This window comes from Tachypleus tridentatus, chromosome 1 (assembly GCF_004210375.1).
Source record: "Tachypleus tridentatus isolate NWPU-2018 chromosome 1, ASM421037v1, whole genome shotgun sequence".
In the NCBI taxonomy this organism is placed as follows: Eukaryota; Metazoa; Arthropoda; class Merostomata; order Xiphosura; family Limulidae; genus Tachypleus; species Tachypleus tridentatus.
Window position 1 is genome coordinate 160,237,312 of NC_134825.1, and position 26,746 is coordinate 160,264,057.

Consider the following 26,746-nt stretch of genomic DNA (forward strand, 5'->3'; position numbering starts at 1 on the left):
TTCTTTGTCATTATCTGAAGATGATATCGCTTCTGCTCATAGGTGATAATGCTTTTAATGTTGCACATCGTGGAAGAATGCTGACAGCAGTATTTACCAATGGTTGGCCAGGTGATATCTCGAGTAGAGCTAGGCAGTTAACCTACTTAATTGGCTTAATCGATTACCTGTGATTTAAACTATTAATGTCAAAAAGAAACAAACCAAAATTAGTATTTCTGATTTTTACTGTTTTCCAATATTGAAATACTGCATTATGGTTTCTCATTATTATTTTAAAATAACCTAAGATTCTTCACCTTAATCAGTTAGTGTTAGTTAAAATAATCAGCCATTCAAAATAAGTGTGTCTGATTATTGGTGTTTTCAATTATTCTAAATACCCAAGCTTCATATGAAAATAATCTATTAGTTAAATGTAACTAATTAATGATCTAAATGATTAATCAATTATCAAACACTGCTAATCACCTAGCTCTAATCTTGAGGTTATAATCTCTTATTGTGTTTGAAAGAGAATGACCACATGCCATAACTTTTTATTTGTATGGACTGTAAAATGCCTCTTCATTGGTATTATCTTTTCTAACAGGACTTTGACATTTTCACACTTAATGTTGCAATCTTTTGAATATGTATCTTCATGAGTTAGTACTCTCTCCAATATGGAACAAGCTTGTTACCCATTGGAGTACCTTGATTCTGAGATGAAGTGGTTATTTGATTTTACCAATAGGTTCTAGATCACAGGAGTAAGATATACTCTAAATGGTAATATATAGCTGCAAGAATTTTGATTCATTTTTTAACACATTTTAAGGTATTTTTTCCAATAGTTATGCAGTTTTTAAAAGCTAATAAAAAAGTAATCTATTCCAGTAATGTAAGACTTTGATGTGCAGATCTAGTCTGTTTGCTTACTTTAAGTGGAACATGTAGCAGTCAGTTGAATTTTATGGCCAGTTACTGTTTCAAACATGTTTCTTGAATATTTTTTATTGTGATTGCTTTGATTATCTCCTTTTTTTAATTGAGGTAGTTATCAATTGTGTTCCCAGATTTCTTGTAACATTCTTATTTCGATGTCTGTATATTTATTACATATGATACATCTTGCTCTGTCTTTAGTTTTCTTGAATCCAATTATTGTGGTAGCTGGGCTAGAGTATAAATAATGGATGTAAAGCAGTTGGTATGGATCAGTTACCTGAATGGTCTTGTTGTAAAGTCATTGCTACTTTTGATGATTTTTCAGGTGGTGTTCTCATTTATTTTGGTTATTAACTCAAAGATACACAAGAGAGACTTGTGTTAGCTATTCCTGCTTTTGAATTAATAGACAGAGGAAAATGAGATAGTCATCACCAGCCCAAAAACCTTTGGATTGCTTTTTCATGTACCTGCAGCTACAAAGAGCAGAACATGATTTTTCACCAACAGGCTACAAACTATAGATGCTTGGATTCACAGTCCAGCATGCTAGGCACTAAGTTACACTTAACCCTCAAATGGTTCCAGTACCGTTGTAATTTGTTGTTATTCTACAAAATAAGAAATATTGACAGTTACCCTTGTTTCTTGTATTAAAGTCTCTGTAATTTATTATATGTTCTTGTAGCTGTGATGGCAGAGTTAGAATCAAGCATGCCAACTGTTGAAGATATCATGCAGCAGGTGGAAAAATTTTTAAACAGTGGTTCCAAGTACTTGGATGTTCCTCATATCATTGATGTCATGTTGCCCATGTTATGCAGGTTAGTGAAAGTCAGATACAATTTACAAAACATTGAGTTAAATTCATTCAGTAAGTGTTCATTTTATAATGTATTTGGAAGTGCATTAAATTACAAAGTAAGTACTCCCAGAATTATATTAAAATTATACTGAACAGCAAATGAAAAATATACATCAGTTAAAGAATGTAATTAATTGCCATGTGAAAAATTATTGTAAATCTTTCCTTTTTTTCAGAAATACTTATGACTTAATTTGTTTTACTCTTTATCTTAAAATCATATTTTTCAGTTTTTTGAAGTTATGTTTTGTGAGTATGAATGAAATTATTTTTCATGCTAATATAAATTAATGTTATTAGTTATAATTGATTATTGTATACTGTTATGAATCTACACTATAAATATAAAGAAAATAGGATATTTAAAATAAATAATTATCCTAAAACTACTTGTTGTAATGGGATAAATTTAACTAGAAGTGCATTTAGGTCTTAAGTTTCATTCCAAAATGTGTGTAAATCATATAAGGTCCTTCAAAACCATACTATACTTCAAATGTAATTTACCTTTTTTTTTGTATACTTGCATTGCTTTTGTTTCTCTATTTCAGTAATACAGAATTAGTGATTTGAGTAAAATGTGTGTCAGTATGTAGGATATTAATGTATTAATGGAAATTGTTCACAGTAAATGATAATTGCAGTAGTTTCTTTTAGGGATAGGCTTGTATGCTATTAGAGAATGATGGAAAGTACAGGATGTCCCAGAAGTCTGGAACTGACAGGGTGTGGGTGGGTGTTTTTCTTATAGCAAAGCCACATCATGCTATCTGCTGAACCCACTGAGGGGAATCAAACCCCTGATTTTAGTGTTGTAAATCTGTAGACTTACCGCTGTACTCGTGGGGGGCAAAACTGATAGGGAAACATAGTTTATTTATTATTCAAATTCCATCTCATTAACAGCCATACATATGTAAATTCTTAGTATACTGTTCTATCGGGGCATTTTCATTCCTGAAATGTGTGCAACTGGTTCCAGAAATGTGTTTGTTGGACTTCAAGAATATAATGTCCATTTTCCTGTGGGTCTAAACTTCTGGGATACCCTGTATATTAAACAATTTTGAAATATCCATTACTTATATCCACACTTCTCTGATTCTTATAGTGTCTGTAATGAAATTTAATTCATGTAGGACAAGTTTTAAAGATATAATTGCTTTAAATATAAAATTTCATGTAAAATTACTCTTTTCAAAAACAAGAAATATGTATTTTCTATTACATGCAGTTTTATGGGAGTTTATTTCTTAAACATATTTTGTGTATTTACTTTTATAAGCTTTGATTTGTAAGTCTGTGTAGTAATATTCTATTATAAATAGAATATTATTCGTGTGTTACAAAATATTCTATCATAAATATTAGTTTTATTCTTTCAAAATTCATCACTCAGATTTGCGTAACATTCATGCATGCATATTTATAAGAAAACGGTGCTTTCAACATTGAAATATGTGCAGTTTTTATTCTACAAGTACTGTTGAAATATTCCTGCATCTAAATACATATTAATTTTTTTTTAACAGTTATCTCCCTTTCTGGTGGAGTCAGGGACCTGACAATGTGAACTTAACAACAGGGTAAGGGACTAATTGTTTAATATATCTTTTTTTTTTTTCAGTAAAAGGAAAACCAATATTGATTTTGAACATTATGGTCATCTCTGGTATTTTATATATCTATAATATTTTCGTAACTTATGATGTAATGAGTCATTTTTTGAAATTATAGGCGGGAAATTGCTAGCACGTTGTATTTTGTCTTTGTGTTAATCGTTTCCATAAAACACAAATTTTATTTTTTTTGGTATATTTCATGGATCTTTAACCTTTAGTGATTAAGACTAGTTACCTTTGATAACTGTTGTTTGGCTTTCAGTTTAAAAATAGTTTGCAAAAGAATGTCCTTATTTTGTTGCAAGCCAGCTATGTCATTAACAAATCTATGATTATGTACAATATTATGTCTGTATAAATCTCTTTTACAGTAATTTTAGTTAGATCAGTCACTGTGCTCCTATATATATATACACACACACACAGTTTTATATATGTATGTAGACCCACACATAACTAAAAGATCGTTTGGTTTTAGAAATCATGTTACCATGGTAACCAGTGAGCACCTCAACAATCTTCTAAAGAACGTACTTAACTTGATTAAGAACTCCATTGGTGTAGAAGGTGCTGCCTGGATGATTAGCATTGCAGGTATGATTTCCTCAAAATTAGCACACCCTCCAAGAAAATGTTTAAAAATCTGAGCTTATGAATTTTAATAATTTTATTTTTTAACCCAAATGTGTTGACTAAATAATATATCCTTACTTTTGCAAATAAATATTTTTTAAACCTCGACTAAAGATATTTGTACCAAGTTAAGAAAAACACTGATTTATTGAGAATATAATACAAAAAGAATTCCAAAACTTTTTTCCAAAATAAAAACTTTATTTGTTTTAATAATTCTATAAAACATACTTATATGTAATAGTATTTGTTCTGATAATTTCAAACAATCATTTACATGTAACAGTATTTGTTCTGATAATTCTAAACAATAATTTACATGTAATAGTATTTGTTCTGATAATTCTAAACAATAATTTACATGTAGTAGTATTTGTTCTGATAATTCTAAATAATTTAAATGTAATAGTGTATCATGGTAATATCTTTTAATGCATTTTTCCTTTGTTGTTACAGCTAATGCAGGCCAAATCATCATAAATTCTTCAGAAACACTGTTAGAAGATCCAATCCTACCTTTGTCAGAAAAGATTTTTGCACGAGCCAATGCTGTTTTTCATAAAGAAGAGTTGCTTCGGGGCTATCTCAAATCGTCCACTGATGACACATCTCTAGTGGAGGGACAGCTTCAAGAGGTAGGAAGCATTTAGGCTGTCAACCATACATAGTAACTAGTTAACCTGTTTTATAAAAATGAAGTTAATTGTAGTTTTTAAAGTTAACTATAGCAAATCATAACATTATTGGTGTTTATAGTAGTTGCTGAAGAAATCTAAAATTTAAAGAGTCGCATGTTATTTACAGTTTCAAAACTGAGTATGCTTTAGATATAGAAATTAACTTTGATATATAATAACATACAAGTTTAATATTTTGTTAGACAATCATATCATTAGCCTAAGATGTTGATATGTTCCAAGCATGCCTTTGAAATATTACTTACTTGGTAATAGTAATGTATTGTAAACTGTTTTACTTTGAATTTAGGCACTGTATTTGATATATTGCTTTTTGTAATTTTCTCAAACTTCTACAGACCTAAAGAAAGACACTATTTCAAGACCAAACTAAGGCAAAAATAACACTATAAAAACAAAGTACATTTTATACAGAACATACGAGGCAAAGAACTGCTAAGTCCATACATAACAATACTTCAAACCAATTTTGGTTATGACTGTTTTCTGCAGGTATTATTATGAAGAATGAACTATGAACTTTTTGTTTTACCGATGCACTGTATGGTTGTTGTTTTAAGATAGAAATTTGGCATATTATTTTATTTTTCCAGGAATTTTCTCTGCTTATTAGAGATATATATGCATTCTATCCTTTGCTGATAAAGTATGTGGATCTGCAGAGGTAAGTATATGTTGCAGGAGCCCTCTGTGTTTTTAAAAACTTAAACTGTTTGTAAAGTGCCACTATTGTTTGACATCATAAGAAATAAAAAACCAGGATATGTGGCATATTTACATTTTCTAGTTTCCTATGGTGGTCTTGAAGCTGGTTTTCCCTAGAAGTTATTTCAAGTACAACTATAAAATAATTCAATTAATTACATTGAATATTTTATGCTAAGTAATTATTTATTATTGTATTTATGCAATGTACCAATAAAAAGAAGAGATTAAGAAAGTTTAGAAAAATAATGTTTAATTTTTATAAAGCTGAAATAGTAGCCTCATTGTAGTGTTTTTAAAATAATGTTTTGTTTTGTGGTAAAATCTGTTTAATTTATTTCTGAAGAAAATGTCTTATTTACTGTACATATTTAAAATAATATATTTAATTTCAATTTGTGAAATATGGCACATTTCTCCATTTTTTATTATGTTAAACATGTATATCACATCGGTAACATTGTATGATAAGTTTACTACTGCCAGTAATTTATCATCAGTACTGTTGTTAAAACATTTTACAATAATTATATTCTAATTAACACACTGACTGAATTCTCTGTGGCATTTATTTCCAGTTGAATAGTCTTAATGGCCAGAGCATCCTTTAATCTTTAATTTCTGTCACCTGTTGCTGTGAATAGAATATCAAATTGCTCTTATTTAATCTTACAGTCACACCCCTTGACAAAAGATGAAAGAACATTACAATGCAATGAGACACTGATCATTAAGAATTTCCAATTTGAAGTAACCCCCACTGGCACAGCAGTATATCTGCAGACTTGTAACAGTAGAAACTGGGTTTCGATACCTTTGGAAGGCAGAGGACAAATAGCCCATTGTGTCGCTTTGTGGTTAATTACAAACATACCTGAACTGAACATCATGGAGAATTCTTTCAATATTCTATAGATTAATAAGTTACTTATCATGTTGATGCAATTTTTACATCAAAATATAATCATTAAAATTACAATATTGGGAATAATTCATATTACTTAGGCTGTTTTGCAGTGACAGTTGGGTCGATTTGAAACTTAAGAACTGGAAAGCACTTTTTCTGTTGTTTATAATATTTCAGCTCATTGATTAATGTAGCTTAAAGAGTTAAAATACTAGTCTTTGAGTCAGTTATTTGAATAGTTATTATGTAGTGACCATCTTTATAAATGTTTAATCATTACATTACTTCATGTTTTACTTTTTAAGGGGTCATTGGTTGAAACATAATATAAAAGAGGCAGAACAATTGTACAACTACATTGCTCACATTTTTAACCTCTGGTCCCGCTCACAGGTAAGGCTTATAGCTGTTAAAGAATGGTAGTATTGAAAGTTGATTCTTAAGGTAAGTTAAAAATACTAATCATTTGAAGGGAGATATTAATTTGGATTAAATGTCAAACATTTTAATTAAATTTGCTGGAACTTAAAAAAGCAAGCATCATGTAATACCTTAACCACAGTTATAATAAGTATGTAAACACTGTAGAATAGGCTTGTGTACATTATTCAGTTCTATGACTTGTTAGTGTTTTAGAAGAATCAAGTATAATTTAGCTTCTTAACTTGCTCGTCAGATTGTGAGATCCACCAGCAAAGAGCTGTATGTCTGAAGACTTACAATGCTAGAAACTGGGTTTTGATACCTGTAGTGAGCAGAGTACATATAGCCCTTTGTGTAACTTTGTGATTCACAATAAACACATGCTCAGATTGTGAGAACTGTATATTGGTCAGCCTCATCACTTTTTAATTTGATTGATGGAATTATATGTTCAGCTTCATTACATGTTAATCTGATTGGGAGAATTCAATATCTTTCACCTTCTTGACTCGTTAGTTTGTGTTTTTATTTTTGTATTTAATTTCAGAAGAAACCAAATAATATCAATAAAACCCTGTGATTCTGTCACTTATGTATGTTCTAATTAAACCCTGGGGTTCTGTCACTTATGTATGTTCTAATTAAACCCTGGGGTTCTATCACTTATGTATGTTCTAATTAAACCCTGGGATTCTGTCACTTATGTATGTTCTAATTAAACCCTGGGATTCTGTCACTTATGTATGGATTCTGTCACTTCATGTATGTATTTAATTAAACCCTGGGGTTCTGTCACTTATGTATATTCTAATTAAACCCTGGGGTTCTATCACTTATGTATGTTCTAATTAAACCCTGGGGTTCTGTCACTTATGTATGTTCTTATTAAACCCTAGGGCTCTGTCACTTATGTATGTTCTAATTAAACCCTGGGGTTCTGTCACTTATGTATATTCTAATTAAACCCTGGGGTTCTGTCACTTATGTATGTTCTAATTAAACCCTGGGGTTCTGTCACTTATGTATGTTCTAATTAAACCCTGGGGTTCTGTCACTTATGTATGTTCTAATTAAACCCTGGGGTTCTGTCACTTATGTATGTTCTAATTAAACCCTGGGGTTCTGTCATTTATGTATGTTCTAATTAAACCCTGGGGTTCTGTCACTTATGTATGTTCTGATACTTTTATGATTGTTTTTTGCTAATTTTATGAATATATTTAACTTTTAACCTTGAAATATATTTTATGACCTTAGAAATCTTCATTAAGGTGATAGAAAAGTTTTGGTTTTAGCAGACAATCAGAAAAGTAAAAATCTATCTTTCCTTCTTGCTTGTATGTACATTTTTCAAGCATAAACATTTTTAACTTATGTTATCATTTTACTAAACATATTTTCTCTCACTATTTTAGTATTTCCGACGTGAAGAACAAAACTTTATTTCACAACATGAAATTGACAACATGGCACTAATCATGCCAGCAGCAGGTAGAGGACATGCTGCTATACAAAGTACAGATCATGGTAGCACGTCAAAAAGAGTGAGGTTTATTTTGCATATTTCACAGTTTGTTTTATATTACATAAAATAACAAGTATATAAGCAGATTTGCTATAGTGAATAGTGAAGTATTTCTTTGAAAAATAAATAGACTGAAAAATATATATATACATGTGTAAAACATTTTATTAGCACATTGAATATGCATTCACAAATATGATTATTGATTGTTTGTAAGCAGTTCTAATCAGAATTTAAAGTTTTAGTACAAGTAGCTCATTATATACCAGGAGATATTGATTTCTTTAGGTTTGATTTTCATGAGATTGCAGATGGGTCTTAGATGTTTATTTAAGTTCCACAATCAATTGTCCAGGTGAAAAAACGAAGAGATGGAAAAAGAGATAAGGACAAAGAAATAGCTTCCAGTCTTATGGTTGCTTGTTTGAAACGCCTTCTCCCAGTTGGTTTGAATCTCTTTGCTGGGCGAGAGCAGGAACTGGTTCAGCATGCCAAGGAAAAATTCTTGGAGGTAAGTGTTTTATGCAGGTTAATCATAAGTTTAATAAAGAAATTAAAATGTAATTAACTCTATATGTACAATAATTAATTTACAAGTAGAGACTGACTGTTTTTTTTACTTGTTTTTCAGAAGCAGCAAGATGCTGATATCTTTGATTATGTAAAAATTCAGCTGACGCTTCCAGATAAGGTAACTTTTTCTCTTTACTTGAGGTTGAATATAGCTGTTGCTTTACTTATATGTTCTGTTTTTGGAAGTAGAATAAATGCTTCATCTAAATAAGATTAGAGAAATTGGTCAGTCTTTGAACTTGACATGTTTTTTTGATCAATTATAATGATGGTAGCTCATATTAGTACTTTTTAGTATAGTGCATTATAATTCACCAGTTAAGCTTGAGATATTTTCCATGTAATTGATTTTCACGTTGTCTTGATCTGGCATCACAACATCAATGTTTTTTTATCAGTTGTGGTCTAAACTTGAAATACCTTCATACAGATTGATCCTAGTGATGACATGAGTTGGCAGCACTACTTATATAGTAAACTTGGCAACAAGAAATCAACACACACTTCACCAAATGTCACCCCTGATCAGCTAGTCGAGAGGATCATTGATATGGCCAAAGTTCTGTATGGGCTACATATGGTATGTGTCTTAAGATAAGCCAAAATTTAAAGTAGGTTATTTTTAATATTCTTCAATAGAGTTGCTATTAGGTTTTCTCTTTTTTTTTAATTTTTTCTTCAATGGATATCTTTCAGTAAAAACAGTTTAGTAAAACAAACTAACAATATAATCATTATGTAATATTAATTAAGATGACATGAAGTCAAATAGAAATAAATTTTTGTAATATACAGTTATTTATATATAATAAAAGATACTGAAAAACACCTTCACTTTAACAAAATAACTTATATATTTTCAGAATGACAAAAAATTGTCAATAAGTTTTTAGATGTTTGACTTTTATGGTTTTAATTATCAGATATGTATATAGAATATGCATGAAAGAGATTTTGGTATTAAGTTCATTATTGTTTTATAGTGCTAAATTTAAATGCCTTTTAGCACTTAAGGTAATTAACAATGTTCAAGCTATTTATTTCATTATATGTATACACACACATATATGTGAAATATAAAACATTAAATACTACAATTGTTACATGATGTAAAACAGTATAAAAAGAAAGATATTGCAAAAATTGTTGAATGCTTGTTTGAATGATAAATTATCATAAAAAATATGTTGTTTATAATAGTGAAATTTGAATAGTTGGCTAAGTTGTAAGCTTTACAGATAAATGTAAAAAATAAGACACTAAGTTCTGCAACTGTCACAGCATGAATAACTTTTCCATGTCATTTTTTGGACGTGGGTAATTTTAGGTAAATAAATGACACAGGTTTAACAGTTGTGTTGTCACCATTCAGTATGATGTTTTGTTTAGCCATAAACTCTTTGAAGACCTCACTCATATTTAGTTGGAAGTTAGGCTCTGAATATGATCTCCAAGAAAAAACAAATCAAAATCTGAACAGTAGGTTGAAGGACTGTTTGTTTCATTTTAGTACAAAGCTAGACAATGATCTGTGTGCACTGTGGCTACAATAGAAATTTTTTTTCCAGATTTCACCATTGTAACTCCCTAACTAGGTTTAAAGAAAAAAATATGATAAATGCATGTGAGATTTATGATAATGAAGTTTATAGTTATTGGAAGTATTGTTACGAATTATAAATATAAATGCACAACAGCTTGTCTTAAACATTTTAATAAAATGTTTTTTGAGTTACCTACACAAATATGAGTCCAGATTCATTTAATAAAATTGTTATGCTGTTTTGTTTAAATCATTTTGTATCAGCTTTACTTATACACTATCAAGATCTTCGCTACATGCTCAGATGCCTTATTTTTAACATCCACTTGTACCATTTATTTTTATTGATTTATACAGTATATAGTCACACTTTTTTCAGTGATTACTGAGCTTGTAATTTATTTCAACTTCAGAACCATAATTAGCTTCTCAGAAATGGAGAAAAAAGAAGGCTGTTTTCTTTTCAACGAGGGACTACTTGTAATCACAACTTGATTGTGATATGCTACAGGTAGAACTAATGCATCACACAGAAAAAAAAACCAAAACCAAAAACAACTGAATCTATTATTTTAATAAAAGCCTGAATCCTTAAATTGCACTTTTTTGTATCCTGTAACTTTAAAACAAACTCTTAACGTAAAAAATACTTTAATTGAATATTCAGTTTTACCATGAAAGAGTAAAATACTGAACAAAGTGTGGAGTATACCTAGCCTAGTTATAATTATTGCAACAGATAAGAACTAAATGTTATAGAATTGAAAGTATAACATTGTCAATTGTGACTAAAATTCTGCTGTTGTGAAAAACAATAATCATATACAACTTCTGTTTTTCTTAGTGTTTGTTTTATTTCTGTTTTAATCATTTATATTAAAGTGTTGGGGAAGTTTTTGTTAATTTTCTACTGCTGTAACTGTCTTTGTTCCACTACAAGGCATGCAAAAAAGTTTAACATTTTGTACATGTTTATTCCAACTTGTTTTATTTTAACAGTACACAAGCAAGAAAATATAATGACTTGTTTGTTTCAAAGTTTCTTACAAGATATGTTTTTAACTTACCTGATTCAGTTTACTATGAACATAAAAAAAAACTACAGAAGTCAAATTTCTCACATTTGCTTATATCTGAAATATGAAATGTAGTAATGTTTTATTTTCAGACTTTATAGCTATGTTTTTATTAAGTTCCTTGCCTGATTAGGTTGCTTTAAAGTTTGCAAAATAAGTATGGAGGCTTTCCTATTTAAAAATATTTAATTGTAACATGGTATACTGAACATAAAAGAAACATTCTTCACATGTTAGCATTATTAAAATGTTTCTGTTTTTAATAGATTAACCTTTTATTCTTAATACCTTGACATTATTTTGATCACAGAATTAAATGCAGAGAACATTTATCAATGGAGCAAACTAGAAATTATGTTTTTGAATGTGTGCGTAATAGTTTGACAATTAATCTTTAAAACATTTAACACTATTAACAGTGAGCACACTGTTTTTCAACTAAACAAGCTTACACAGTTGTTTTATTCAAAATAATTTGCATGCAACAAATATCGGTTATTAATGTTATTATTTCAGTAAATTATTACTTACTGTGATTGTTAAAGTAAACTACAAGTTATTGTTTTTTTTGTAATAAGGTGGTTATGCTTCTGTTAATGTTTTTTGTTGCATAGTGTTTTTGTTAAATTTATTGCATCTATAGATTGACTATCCAGATCATCGGAAAAACAGAAAAAACTACAGCATAATGCATGTTTTGGCTAATTTGCTTGTGAGTACTAAGTTTGATGCATTTTTTTATTAATATGTTTTATACAGAACTACTGCGCTGTGTAACAAAGATAAACAGATTATTGCACATTAATTTACTACATCCTGTTTAGTTTTGTATGGAAAGGCTTTATTAGTGTTTTTGAAATTAAACATGTGTTTTTCTTATTTTAACGACTGAGGTAACTTGGTAATTTTGATTTGTGTTTTTTTAGAATACAATATAATATATATTATAATATAATATAACTCACATAATTTTCTTTAAAAAATTTCAATTTTATCAAAATTGTCTTTTTAGACTAGTACAATTATTTTAGTTTTTAATTTTCACTAATTGTTTTTTATTTTTCTAAAACAAATTGAAAATCTCTTTTACATTTCATTATAATAAACCAACAGTGACTAGAAATCACCTTACATAAACTTCATTTATTTTTGTATTTGAAACTAATGAAAAATAAGTCAACTAGAATAATTCATAGTTTTGTTTAGCTTAACCATTTTGCCTGTAACCAGACTATTAAGTAATCACTGTCCAAACCACTGTGGGAAATATTTTGTGACTCCCAAGTGTTACATATTTTTCCCCCATCTGCATGTGTTGCAAACTTGTGTGTATTTTGTAATTGAATTTTAAAATCTACTTCAGTAATGGTTGTTTCTCCTTGTTTTTACTTAATTTTCCAGTGAGCTGGACAATAAAAATAGTTAAATAGAAAGTTAAAGAGAAAGTGTTTACTGGGTTTTTACTTATCAGTGTCTGGTAAAGTCATTGTGTGTTAAATAGCTTCTTTTACAGAATACACAGAGCATTTTATAATTTTTCAGTCTGTTCTTTATTCATATAGTCCAAAAGTAATGTACATGCATACATTGTATATATATGTCAAGAAGTAGCTTGTGTCGGTATAACTGGCTGTTATTTAACCCACAATACACAGGTAGCCTTCCTCTACTATTCTAGCATAATTCTCACTTTTTCAATGAGCATTACAGTGTATAAATATGTGTTTATTTCACTTCATGTAATTGCATTTCAGTCCTTCTCCAGTTTAAACTTGTTTTTGTTTGCTTTTGAATTTTAGATTTGTTGAAGAATTCTACCATAATTTGAATTCTTATTTGAAATATGAACACAAATTTCATGGTGGCAGATGATGAAGTTCTTACCAATATTTAGCATAATAATGTCACCAGTTTCCAGCAAGATAGGTTAACGATATCCAAGGAGGAAGTTCAAGCCTGAATTTGCAGTAAGTTGGATACTTTTGCTCAGGTGTTGGCCTGTTCTTCCTTTCCACCTGAACAAGATTATGAAGAAAAATTTATTCAGGGTAAAAGATAAGTTGGACTCTACTTATCTGGCTTTCCTTTTTTTCTTTTGGTCAATCACATAATGCTAATAATCATGAGTTTCACAGTCTTGCTGTTCCTACACCTTAATGGTCTGGTATATCAACTTCTGAATGTTTCACTCTCAGCCCTTGATCACTCTCTTACCTTATTCTGATTATTATGTTTTTCCACCATCACCCACCATCAGAATTCCCACTCAATATTTTGCTGATAAATTGCTGTTGGATGTGAATATGCTCTGTCCCCCAGTTTATGGACCAGTATTCTTTGGCTTACCAGTGGGCTTCAAATCCCTTTTTGGGATTCCCAACGTCTGCATCCTCACCTCACCTGTGGGGCACAAATCTGGGGTCTGTGATCCACTTTAATCAATCTCAGTTTTCTAGAATTCATCTTGCTCTGACTATCCTTTTGCATATTATTTCTTAATTACAGTTATTATCTTGAGCCTTTTGCTAGTCACCTGATCAATTTTCTGATGAACTCAAGACCCTCCTGTTTACTCTCACTCATTTATCAAAATCATCTCCTGGGTATTGTTTTGTTGAGATTTGTTGTTGACAGATGCATAACTTGAGAAGATGTCTTTGAGAGATCTTTGTCAAGCCCCATTTCTGCATGAAACAGTAGGGGTTGTCCTGAGTAGTTGGAGTCTAGGATTGATGTAATGATGCTAAATTCCTCCTTGGCATCTTGTTTTTCTTGTCCAGCTGTTCGTGCCCAAGCTTCACTAGTTTGAGTTCCTCCTGCCCCTTCGTCCTGTTCCTACCCCTTACTCTCTTTCAAGTGTTCCTATTCTTACTCTCGTTTTTTCTGTTTCTGTTCTTCCGGGGTTTAGCAGTATAGGTGACAGGATGTGTTTTCCAGGGCGAGTGAGGGACAGGTTGCAACAATTCTCAACCATTTGGCATACCTTCACAATGGATCTGTGTGTTGTGTTTTACAGGTTTTGTCAGAGGGTCTTTGCTTTCAGTTCAAGTCCCCTCCTCCTATCCTCTTCCCTGGTTTTTTTCCTCTTCCACAAGATTGTGCCTTATCCAATCATCTTACCGAGTTGATTCAGGACCCCTACATGAAGGAGCTGTTGAACAGGTCATGCTCACTCACCTGGGATTTTACTCACATCTGTTTGTAGTCCCCAAAGAGACAGGAGATTGGATACATGTCATAGACATGTCCTGGCTGAGTTCAACTTCTCCCTTTGATGGATTTTCCCTGGAGCTCTGGATGACCAAGTACGATTTGATGGACACCTATCTTCATATTCCCATAGCTCTAGGTTCATGTCACTCTCTTCAATTCATCCAGAAGGGATGCCTTTCAGTTTTGTGCACTGCTTTTTGGGATGGCTTCAACTATTCATGTGTTCTATCAAGTGGTTTGCTCATTTAATCATCATTTTCATTTGCAGGGTATTCAGACTCATCATTGCATAAGTAACTAGCTTCTGCTTCCCTTTTTCCAGGCCCAAGTGAACTCTCACACCTCATTACTTGATTATTTCTCCAAGAAGCCACTCAGGTGGGATATTTTATCAAGCTGGAGAAGTCCCTTTTAAAAGCAACAATATCTTAATCATAGAGAGGTTTTCTTCATTTCCCATCTCAGCTGGGCTCTCAGCTTTCTCCACTTCAGTACAGGGATATGGAGCAGGTGGTCACAAATGCATTACATTTGCCTTCTCTCACTGAGCAAGAAGTTTTATCTCTTTTGGGGATCTGGGCTTCCTTTGGAGCTCTAATTTCCTTGGGTCATGTGCACGTGTGTTCCTTTTGGTGAATGCTTTTTAGCCAGTGGAACTTCACTCACAATTCCTTGGATCATCCTATCATCCTCCCTTTTGGGATCAAGACTGATCTATAGTGACTTTACAGGGAAATTGACTATGGTGGGAGATCCCATTCCTTTGCTTTGTCCTGATTCTCACTTGTTCACGGATGCTTCCTTGGTAGGTTAAGGTTTAATCCCTTGAATTCAGAGAAATTTTAGGGCAGTTGTCAGTTATGGAAACTATATTCCATATCGACCTCCTGAAACTTTTGGCTGTTCATCAGGCTATGTCTCATTTCCTCTTGCCTCTCTGGAGGTGTGTTTTGATGGTTTGTTCCAACAATTCCACTGTCATCAGCTATGTCACCAAATAAGAAGGAATCAAGTCCTTTTGCCTGTGTTTTTAGACTTAACCTTCTGTATTGGCCCCATTATTACATCTTAACCATCTTAGCATGTCCCAGAATTATGAATCTGGAAACCAACCATTTGTCTTGTCTCAACCAAGTTTTACCTAAAGAGTGATCCCTTCTTCTTCAGCATTTTAATTGATATGTTCTCACCTTGGAACACTACACAAAGATGTGTTTGACACTCACTGAAATGGTAAACTATCTTCCTATTGTTCTTCTTTTCCATGCTCCTCAGCTCTTTGGGTTGGATTTGTTCAGTTAGAAGCTCCATCTTTATGTCTACCCTATTCTCAAACTAATCTCCAGGGTTATTTCTATTGTTCAGACCACTTCTTGTTATATTGACCAGCTCAGACATGGTTCCTTTGTTTTGGCCCTTAATGGAGCAGCAGCCTCTGCATTTATCTCTGTCCAGGTCACTTCTCTGACAACTGCAGTCAGATGTATTTCATTCAGACATCACCAAACCCCATCTTCACATGTGGCTTCTGTCTGGTCCTCGCCTGTACCAGAGATGTTGATCTACCTTCATACAATGGCCCTTTCACCAGAGCTTCTGTTCTTCCTGTCCTTCTGTTCCTCATCTGTTCCAATTGTTTACCTGGTTGTTTGATCAAATTTTGCCCATGCCAGTAGTTGCCTGGTCAGGTATGCTGAATATCAAATCTTTGCACTAAATCTGTATATTTCTGAATGCTCACAATAGATATGGAGTGTTTCTGTAAGACCACTGGACACTTTTTCAATTGTGTGTGTGTGTGTATCGAACTTTTATTATTGGTGTATTTTATATAAAGCACTGTCACTCATAGACTTCACAAGTAAAGCAGATAGAGGTTTTTGCCCCTTCCCACTAACCTGTGACCTTTCTGACCTTTCTGCTCTTCAAAATAAGGAATAGCAGACACCCATTGTACAGTCTCCAGTTTGTTGTTCCTCTGGACTTCCCAACACATATTCTCCCTCTCCTGTCCTTCTAGTGGAGCAGAGGAGTCCTTACCACTCCAGTTCCTAGTTGCTAGAGCAGTGGATCATGGAGGTTTCCTCTTGATCCAGATTAAGATGAAGGCTGTCATCCTTATAATCATTGAAAAAGCAGTAACATACTATTATAGATCCAGAATGCTTCCCCCAAATGTTTTGTCCAAGCTGACTTTAATTGTTGATCATAATATATATGCTTGTGCAAGGTGCATCCACTGAGTATTTTCTACCTGGATGAATTGCACATGGGATAATTTAATGTATCTCAAGGTGCTTTTTCTGGATGTTCTGACTTGGGTGTACCACACTTTACCCATTCATATATAATTTACAAGCCTTTAGTCCCAGCCACTTATGCTTTTATCACATTATTTGGCACCCTACTATGACTAATTATTCTTATATCATATGCTATGACCTGCTTCACATGCAGATGAAAAATGCTCTATTTCTTGATAATGGGTTTATTCTGAATTATCAGGTAAAATTTAATATCACCAGTTATTTATGAGGCTTTCCCTCTTTTTATACTATTTCTTTTGCAGAGGAAGATTGCTCTTGTTGCTACAAATGCCCTTGACAAGACATTATTGGACATGCTTCATTGTGCCACAGGATACTTCCCTGGCACGTAATTCTTCAGTCCCATTGTCATTCACTAACAGACATTCCATCTATCAACCCTATACTGATTTACATTATAGGTATACCTCACTGCTACAAAGCAAAGTTATGTACATCTTTTTCATGTGTGTATGGTGCCTGCCTCATATATTCCACCCCATACATATATATATTTATATTACTGTTTCATTTCTTAGAAAGGAGCATACCTGTTCCAGAAGTACTGCTATATCCCACAGATGTGTTCCTTACTTTCTTCTTCTGACATACCTGTTTTTCTCAGGTTATTGTTATCTGCTTATTTGAATACTGTCAAGCCTTCACTAGCCTCTCCACCTTTTCAGTGTGGGATTCTAGCATTGGATGATTCTAGCATACACTGAAAATGTATCTCTGATAGGTACTCTCACCCACTTCCCACCCTTTCTTCCCTCTGATGTGTTGGCATTTTAATTTGTTACTTCCAATTCTTGAAAGTGGGGATTTTGCTAGAATAGTATATGTGGCACAGTATGATTGGTGGAGGGTATTCATATAATATGCACATGCTCTGAAATGGTCCAAAAATAAAGGGGTATAACAAACTGGTGCCCTGTAAGCAAAGACTGTTTAAGCAGTTTGTAAAGGGCAAATCAAGGTTGAGATAGTTTTGGGCAAAAGAAGGTAAGGAGTTATTGGAAATACATTTTTCAGTATGGGAAAATTGCACCATTTCTTATGTACCGTTGAATGCAATTTACTTTATTATTATTAATTTGAAGATTTTTAGTATCACTGGTTATTATTCGATCACCTCCATCACAGTATAATGGCCATTCACACTTGTCATGTAATTTCCAATATTTTGACATCCCAAACTGCTGTTTTGGTAATATAGTTTTTAGTACATCATTGAATGATAGCTCATTCAAGATATCTGGCATACATTTTTTTATGTGTTGTTGCATTTTGTCTATTTTTTGTAAGTAGTAAGACTTTCAGAATAAAATATTCAGTTTTAGTTTTGGGAGTTTAAAGACCTACTTGTTCTGTCATAATATCAATAATTTTAAAAGAATATATTAATATTAACAGAAACTACAGTGATAAGCTAATGCAGGAAAATTACTTTCATACTGATTTATTATTAAAAACACATTAAAATATGTTTATACAGCTGTAAATATTTGTTTAATTGTTTTCAGAGCAAGTTATAACATGTTCTGGTGCTCTGTCAGAATCAAACTGTAAGCTGCTATCAAAGTTGCATTTAGTGTGTAATACCTTTTTGTAAACTTATTGAAGAAAAATACTTGAATTCATTGACTTTGTATATCTTTTGTTATTTTTATAATTTCCTTGTTAATAGTCTCCATGCTAATATTAATTATGATTTGGAATATTGCAAACTTTTTAAAAGATCATCTGTCCTAATTATTTATTATTTTGCTTTAGCATATTTAATTTGCACTCTCATTTTTTTAATAATTTATTTTTGTTTGCTTCTTCCACAAATTCATTGGTAGATTGATCACCCCCAAGGGCAGCAGAAAGGGGTGTGGCGCAGCGTGGTCTCAACGCAGAGAAAACGTGCTGTAATTGCCTGTTTCCGAATGACCTCACTTCACAGCCTTCCTAGGTAATCAGTTCAGTCAGTGTTAGGTGATAAAAATTATCCTGGAAACATTCAGAAGAGCAAGAAAAATGTCTCTCCTTCATATAACCCTGAATGCATGCTTTGCACATTTCACTCTGTGCCTGCATCTATTGATAAGAAACAAATACCACAGTTAAATTTGTGCCCTGTAAAGGAGTGTGGGATCAGTACCTCTAAGGATGCTAATATTATGTTCCCACACAGTTTTATATATACGGTTACAGTGCACAGATCCTTTCACAAGAGTATTCTAGCTGTGGTTTGGGTCTGAAAGTTTGTTTTTTAAACTAGCCCATTTTTGCTTGGTATGTTTTTTTCAAATTTATTTGTTTTAACTTTTTTATACATTATTGGTATTGTCTAATGTAGTTTAATAGTGTTGTCTGTTCATTACAAGATCTTTAATATTAATATTCAATAGTTACTTTATAGACTTTCCAAAAGTTTGTTTGTTTGTGTGTGTGTTCCCCAACAATTAGGCACACAATTCTCGTCCAGCTCGAACAGGATGGCTGAAATTGTTGTCCACATCCAAGAAACGAGCTGCAATAGCCTGCTTGCTTAGTGTTCCTTTGTATAATGTTAAAAGGTAACGTCTTAAATTTTGGTGAACCAAATTACAGCTTGTATGCATGCAAAGATCTCTCTATGTTCATTAATCATATTATATAAAAATGACTGGTATGAAGTAATGAAAGAAAATATTAACTTACAAATGTAGAATAATTTTAAATGTAAATATCTGTTTTTGTATCCTTGCATATTTTACTTGATATTAAATGTCAATTTTTATAATATTTGCTGAGTTCACATTTAATTTATTTCAAATAATGCAGTGTTTGCCTATATAAACTGAGATATGCCGAAATAGAAACAAAAGCTTTAAATGCTTTGTTTCAGTAAATTAAGTTGGAATAATTAATTCCATATATTATGCTTTTAGTAATGATTATAGAAAATAAAAAAATTCTGTGAAAGGCCTTTAATAATAATGTTTTTGAAATATGATATAAAACCAAGCTCTGACTTGTATGTGTCACACTGATGAGCATATTGGAAGATTTGACCTTCAATATGCTACTGAGCATACTGTGAACTTTAAGCTTTGGCATGTAATAAAAGTGACACCAATTCATGTTATTCAGTTAAAACTTAAGGTTGCTTATTGCTTGTCCTCTTACCAACATCTTTAAATTAGGGATGAATTTATGTGTTTTGGAGTCTCTTACTTAGCAATTAATCCTACATATCTCATAAGGTGCTGTTCACGTTCAAAATACCTTTCATATTTACACCTCCACTTTAGATTATCAATGCTCCCACAGGGTGAGATATAAATTTGTTTAGATGAAGCAAATAATTTCAAACTCATGAGCACTGAGCTTCTAAATCAGATTTCATTCAAAATAAGCTGAAGTTACATACTCAGCTAATAAAACTATAACTCTGCCCTTGAGGTAGACTATTTTCACATAACTAAGCTTGAAAATATTGCTGACAGTAAGGGCACTCATCTGATCAAAGAATGCATTCTAATCATCATAGGAAAATGTAATATTCAGTTACACTAATATCTGAAAGGTAAGTTTAAAAGCATTAGAAAGTGTATTGAAGAGAATAATTTTGAACTTTGGCAGAAAAGGAAAGAAACAAACACAAGTGAACAAGTAAAGCAGACATTTACTCACAATTGGTGTACACATTGTCTGTTTACTAGTTTATCTCTTGGTTCTGTAGAGATTATACTGGTTGTCGGGGTTTAGTGAAGTATTTTCTACTGCAAAGAAGAAGGACAAGAATATTTCTGACTTACTGATGAAATTCAGACAAATTGTGTACCAGAATCCCAACATGTCACCAAATAACATTTACAAGGAAGAAGAACCCATAGTTTACATCAGTTTCTACAAATTATCTGTATCACTTCATAAGATGCGGTTTTCTTCATGATAACAACTCCATGTTTCTGTCATGGGGAATACTCACAAGCTTATAAATTTTCCATTGTTAGACCAGACTATATATGTTCTTCACTAGCAATAAGAGGACACACGGTGCTTTATATCTCACTGTGATCTAAGCTGATCCTTTGAGTTCTCTTGCCAAATTGATTACATCTAAATATTTCAAGCCATAATTCTTTATTAACCAGAAAGATTGTACTTCTGTATATTTCACATTTGGGTATATAGTTAAATGTACACTTCATGGTTTAAATAAGTAGCAGAAGATATGATTGTACTCTTAATCAATATATATTTGTAGTACGTGGCATCACGTAATTAGGAAGATTACCTAATTATCAAATGTTATCATCAGTAACACGTTCTGTACTTGTTTAGATGCTTATAAAAGCACCCACAAAGGAGTTAGAAGTGCTCTAACCTGAATAATATCATAAAAATAGAAGAAATAACTGAGAGAAATAAACAGATTTAGCCAATTCTGACTCCTAGAGTATCCATTTCTCAAGAAAGAGTGATGCAGAGTTTTAGTTTGTTAGTATATTTGAAGTGTGTATACACTGCTGTCATGTAATAGCAGTAACTCCAATTTACTTCACTGAGCTGTTGACATACAAGTCCAGTCAGAACAAAGTTATTTCTCTACTGTGAACTCACATACCCCACCCATATCCAGTCACAAGGCTTGAATTTTCATTCCAGTACTGTTTTCTCATAGTATCTCATTTTAGGTGCAGCTTCTTTACCCATTAATTGGCACATGATTTTGTGTGTTTTAAACGTTTTCAGAACACAACCGCTCCAAATATTCCTGAGAATATTACAATACCTCTGCCCTAGTTGGAAGAGATTCATACATTAGATCCATCAGGAAATGTGCTTCTTGTCCAAACTTCAGATAATTCAGTTAGTTGTTTCTCAGTTGTATGGTGCACCACATGTTATGTGGTAGGTGCTAATCACTGTCAGTTTGGTCAATGCTAAGAAACATAAATATTACAATGTACATGCTCTTTTAGTAGTACTAGGAAGATAATATGGTAAAATGTATATTTTCATAAAACCTAATATTGAATACAACTTGCAAACAACTGGCTATTGAATGAACCCCTTGATCTTTGTGGATATCTATAGGTGTGCAAAAGAAAACAAAATTTGCTCATCAAGTTTACATTTAATATGACATTTATGTTGCTGTCATGAATTTGATTCATTAATGATAATTTCACTCATGAATTTTTCAATATGGAGCAATCAAAATATTGTGAACTGGTTTTTACCAAGAAACCCTAAACAAACTGTGTTTTCTCTCAAACTTAATGTGGTATGTTTAGATAAAACAGAATATTCTTAAAACAATGGAAAAGGTATGCTGAATAATAGCTAGTGCATTTTGTTATTACTCCATAGAAATTTACTACATGCAGAATATTTCAATGCTGCCATGAAAACATTGTGTCAAAAATATTAATGAAAATAGCAGGTGCTGTATGTCTTAAATAATATGTCATGAGCCAGTGAGCTCCATTAACCTCACATTACAAGTTCTTAATATCTGGGTCAAATCCTTTATTTCCATTCACGTTTAGTTTCTTTGTGTAATTGATTCATATTTTGTATAACGCTAGTGAATGAGTGTTTAGCCAAAATTCTCATCAACCATAATTAACATTTGTGCTCATACTACAGTATATAGATATATACTTGGAGAAAGCACAACTTCCTCACCATTTATGAAGAAGCTATATACAGTCTACAGGTATAAAGAGGAAAATCCAGTGAGGATTGTATGGTATGCTTCTTAGAACTTTCACCACTTGATCAGGTCAGATGAGCAAATCTTGTGGAATGTCAGATGACATTTTGGTAACTTAGAAGAAAAAGGTTTTAAAGCCCTTTCACCTTATTATCAGACTTCAAAACATCATTCTTCAGTTAACAAAACTGTTGTATAATGTTTCTTTTACTAAAACTGTTTGATACTTTGGAAAAGAGGCTTGGAATGACCAGGTGGGTTAAGACGTTCAACTCGTAATCCGAGGGTCACGGGTTCAAATCCCCATCACGCCAAACATGCTTGCCCTTACAGTAGTGGGGGCATTTAATGTGATAGTCAATCTCACTATTCATTGGTAAAAGAGTAGCCCAAGAGTCAGAGATGGGTGGTGATGACTATCTGCCTTCCCTCTAGTCTTACACTGCTAAATTAGGGGCGGCTAGCGCAGATAGCCCTCGTGAAGCTTTGTACAAAATTCAAAAAGCAAACAAACAAGTTTGGAAAAGTTAGTGTCATAATGCATTTTTTGTTCCAGCTGATCTAACAGCCAACAAACCAACCTAAATCTGGGTAATCGAAGAGAAATCACAACAGTGTAATTGTAGTACTTATGTTATATCATCTTATAACTTGGAGACAAATACCACAATGCTTTTTTAAGTGAGTCTTCAAACTCTTAGCTATCATCTCCAGATAGAGAAACTCCAGATGCACAAGGTAATAGCAATCCTAGCTTTATGATAATCAGATGGAAGTTACACAGTCCAGTGTACATATTTTATGATGAACATTATTTGATATCTTAGGCAGCAAGGAGTGTAATTTCCTAACATTCATTGATTTTTATAACCATTCTAGCTACTTGTAAATGAGAATAATTCCAACTCTAATAATCATGAGGTCAGCTGATTTTTAGATTTGTGGTTTCCTCACCTGGTTTAGTTTAAAAGGACAAGTTAGTTTTCTTAACACTTTTTCTCCTGTGTTGGGGTTTCCCAAGGCAGCACTTTTATCTTCATTTGATTTGTCAGTCTCCTTCTGGCCAAACCAGCTCACAAAAGGTTTGTCACTAACATGCACTGTATGCTTTCAATTACCTGAGGATAATGTCCTATACATCTAGAGCCACACTGGTACACTCATTCTTTCACAGTTTTATCTTAGTACCTTATCTGCCATATTTCAGCATATACTAGCTGTTGACATTGTAATACAAGCACATCAATTAATGTAAAACTTAATCACATCTGGTATTCTTGTTGAATGTCTGCTCTAGAGGGAGGACCATATATTACATCTCCAGGGAACATGAATTCCTGTCTGATATGATCATGTTCAGCAAATAATCTTTTGATCTTTGACCAATTCACATTTGGCCATCATTTTATTGGAAACTAACAAACTTGACAAGCATACACTAGATAGTCTGTGTTATCAATTCTACTAAACTATCAGACTATGGGTGTTATGGTGAAATACACATATTCACCTCTCACTTTGCAAAATTCATGGAACAACTGGCTATTAGAATTAGCTCACTGATCTGTGTGAACCACTCCTGAGGCTCTAAATTGGCTTATTTAATACCCTTTCAACACATCAGTCACAGAATGTGATGATATTATGGCCAATGAATAAGCCTTAGCTCACATCACGATATAATTGACGGTCACATGCAAAGAGAGGTAACCTCATTTCATGTGTGAGGATTGAACAGCAATATCCTTGGGATAACTGACATCTTTGCACTATTTTTTGCTGGTTTCTTACTTTGATGGGAAACAACAAACAGTGCTGACAACAGCACTGAATGTCATATAACTCAGATAGACCAGTACAACTAGCTTCAAATGCTAGCACAAGTGTAAGTAATATCTTGGTGTCTTTTTGTTATGCAAGGTCTGGAGAATCTAATGTCTCAAAGCTCTGAGGATGACTAACTGTAAAATAAGCTAAATGTTATGGTTCAGTGGTTGATAACAGCAACACAACATATATGCTCTTGTAAATGTTTGAAGTAGTGACTAAATTATGTGTATCAATGCTGTATTCCTTTTCTAAACTAGTTAGGCTTTACCTTGTTGCACAATAAGGAGCTCCAATGCTGTAGCTGGATCATTCAGCTTCTCATTTTGAAGCTTCTAAAGTGTTAACTATGGCATCCATCCACTTATGGAATTTCAGTCTGCATGATTTATTTTTACTGTAGCAGAAATGATTTCAGCTTTCACAAAGTGTCTATGGTCTGGACACTTAGCAAAAGGACAAGAATGTCCACTTGTGCTGAGACAGTGTATTACTGTTTCTGTGTCTCTAACCTAGATGATGCTGCATGACTAAATCATATTCTCTGTGTTATTGATCAACCATTTCAGTAACACATGGTTCAACTAAATTGTGAGCTTTTTACCACATAACTACTGTTTTGTAAAGACTGTAAGAACAAGAAGTTCTTTGCACTTTATATAACATCTGCATTCCACAGCTGTGAGTGTGCAACTGACATATGCAATTACACATTATACTCCAACTTGCAACTGTGATAACTGCTCCATTTCGACTATCACTGATATTGGCAGTCTACAAGAACTCCAGCACTGGAGCTTTTTTTAAATCATACTCTCTAAATGCTGTATCCAGCTTTCTATCATCCATTCCATATTTTTAGAGTTTACCAAAGATTTCAGTAACATGTGGTCCATAAACTGGTAAACAAATGTTAAAATATTAAAAAAAACAACAGATAAAAAGCATAGGAAAATGTACATACTACACATAGGAAAATCTACATACCACACATAGAAAAATGTACATTCTGCACAATTTATGACTGTTTCATTTATTAAATGAATACAGAAATTTTAACCTTTTCAAAATGTGTCATTTGAATATTAGTAAGTACTTATGAATATTAAGCTAATTATAATTATCAAAACTAAAAATTATAAAATAATATAGCCGTATTATATGGTAGAAATGCACTGAATTATCAGTTGTTTACCCTCGCTGCTAAGAGTATATTTGGATTTAATCACAAGAACTTCTCATGGTTCAGCAAGCTTAACAATTTATGTCAGTCATAAACCCATATACCACACTATAAATACAAAGTTTAAAAGAAAATAACAATATTCAAAGTTATTTCAAATATTATTACTAGTAATATTAATGTAAACAACTTTTAAAAGAAAGTTGAGAATGTCATTACTTATCAAAGTTAATATTCATATTAAAGGCTATTTCATGTCTCCTAAAATGATATGTGATTGATTATGATGCTTACCTTATAAGTGTGTTATAGCATTGACAACTATAAGCCTTTAATGAGTCCATAGACTTATGTTTTTTGTTAAACTGTTTAAAGTAATTACATTTTCTAAGTATAAGTTTATCTTATGACAGTTTGAAAGTGTATTTAAAGTTTATGTCTGTTTTCTGCAATGGGCAGAGTTAGATTTGATCAGGCTGTTTAGAAAGAGGTTTTGTCTACCAAATGGAGTTAATTTATTATAAAAGTTAAATAACCTTGAAGTCCTAGGATTGAAAATGAAATCTTGCTCTTCTTTTTTTTTATAAAGGCATCGAGCCATCAATATCTTCCTGACGATGTACCGTGAGATCTGGTTAGAAGGAGAGAACAAAGGACATGAACAACTTGTTGAAGATCTCACTGTAAGTTGATTTAGTAGTTAGATGACTCAGTTTAAATTTGATGTTATAAGATGAGATGTTAATGTGTGTCTTATATTAGTTAACATTTAGGGAGGTATTATGCATATGGTGGATTTCCAGCAAATAGATTGATCTATTTGTAAGGTGTTTTGTTTGTTGTTTTTTTTATAATATGCAGATTATATTCCATCTTTTCAATGAAAGTTTAAAACACACAGTCATAGAAAAAAGGTTTCTTGTTAAATTTCTATAAAATGACTTGTTTAATAAAATTAATAGTTTATCATAAAGAGAAACTTTTAAATGGAAAAGTCATAAAATAAAATAGCACTGCAG

The 26,746-nt window shown here is 32.2% G+C and overlaps 1 protein-coding gene across 1 annotated transcript in view; it reads left to right on the forward strand.

Moving 5' to 3' along the window:
* Positions 1-26,746, forward strand: part of LOC143229032 (ryanodine receptor-like) — a 243,367-nt gene that overhangs the window by 142,497 nt on the left and 74,124 nt on the right. Inside the window, 13 exon segments of the mRNA XM_076460689.1 lie at positions 1,619-1,754; positions 3,328-3,381; positions 3,896-4,011; positions 4,507-4,685; positions 5,342-5,412; positions 6,666-6,753; positions 8,199-8,327; positions 8,664-8,819; positions 8,940-8,999; positions 9,312-9,461; positions 12,144-12,212; positions 18,867-18,979; positions 26,317-26,410. Coding sequence (XP_076316804.1) covers positions 1,619-1,754; positions 3,328-3,381; positions 3,896-4,011; positions 4,507-4,685; positions 5,342-5,412; positions 6,666-6,753; positions 8,199-8,327; positions 8,664-8,819; positions 8,940-8,999; positions 9,312-9,461; positions 12,144-12,212; positions 18,867-18,979; positions 26,317-26,410 — 1,415 coding nt within the window.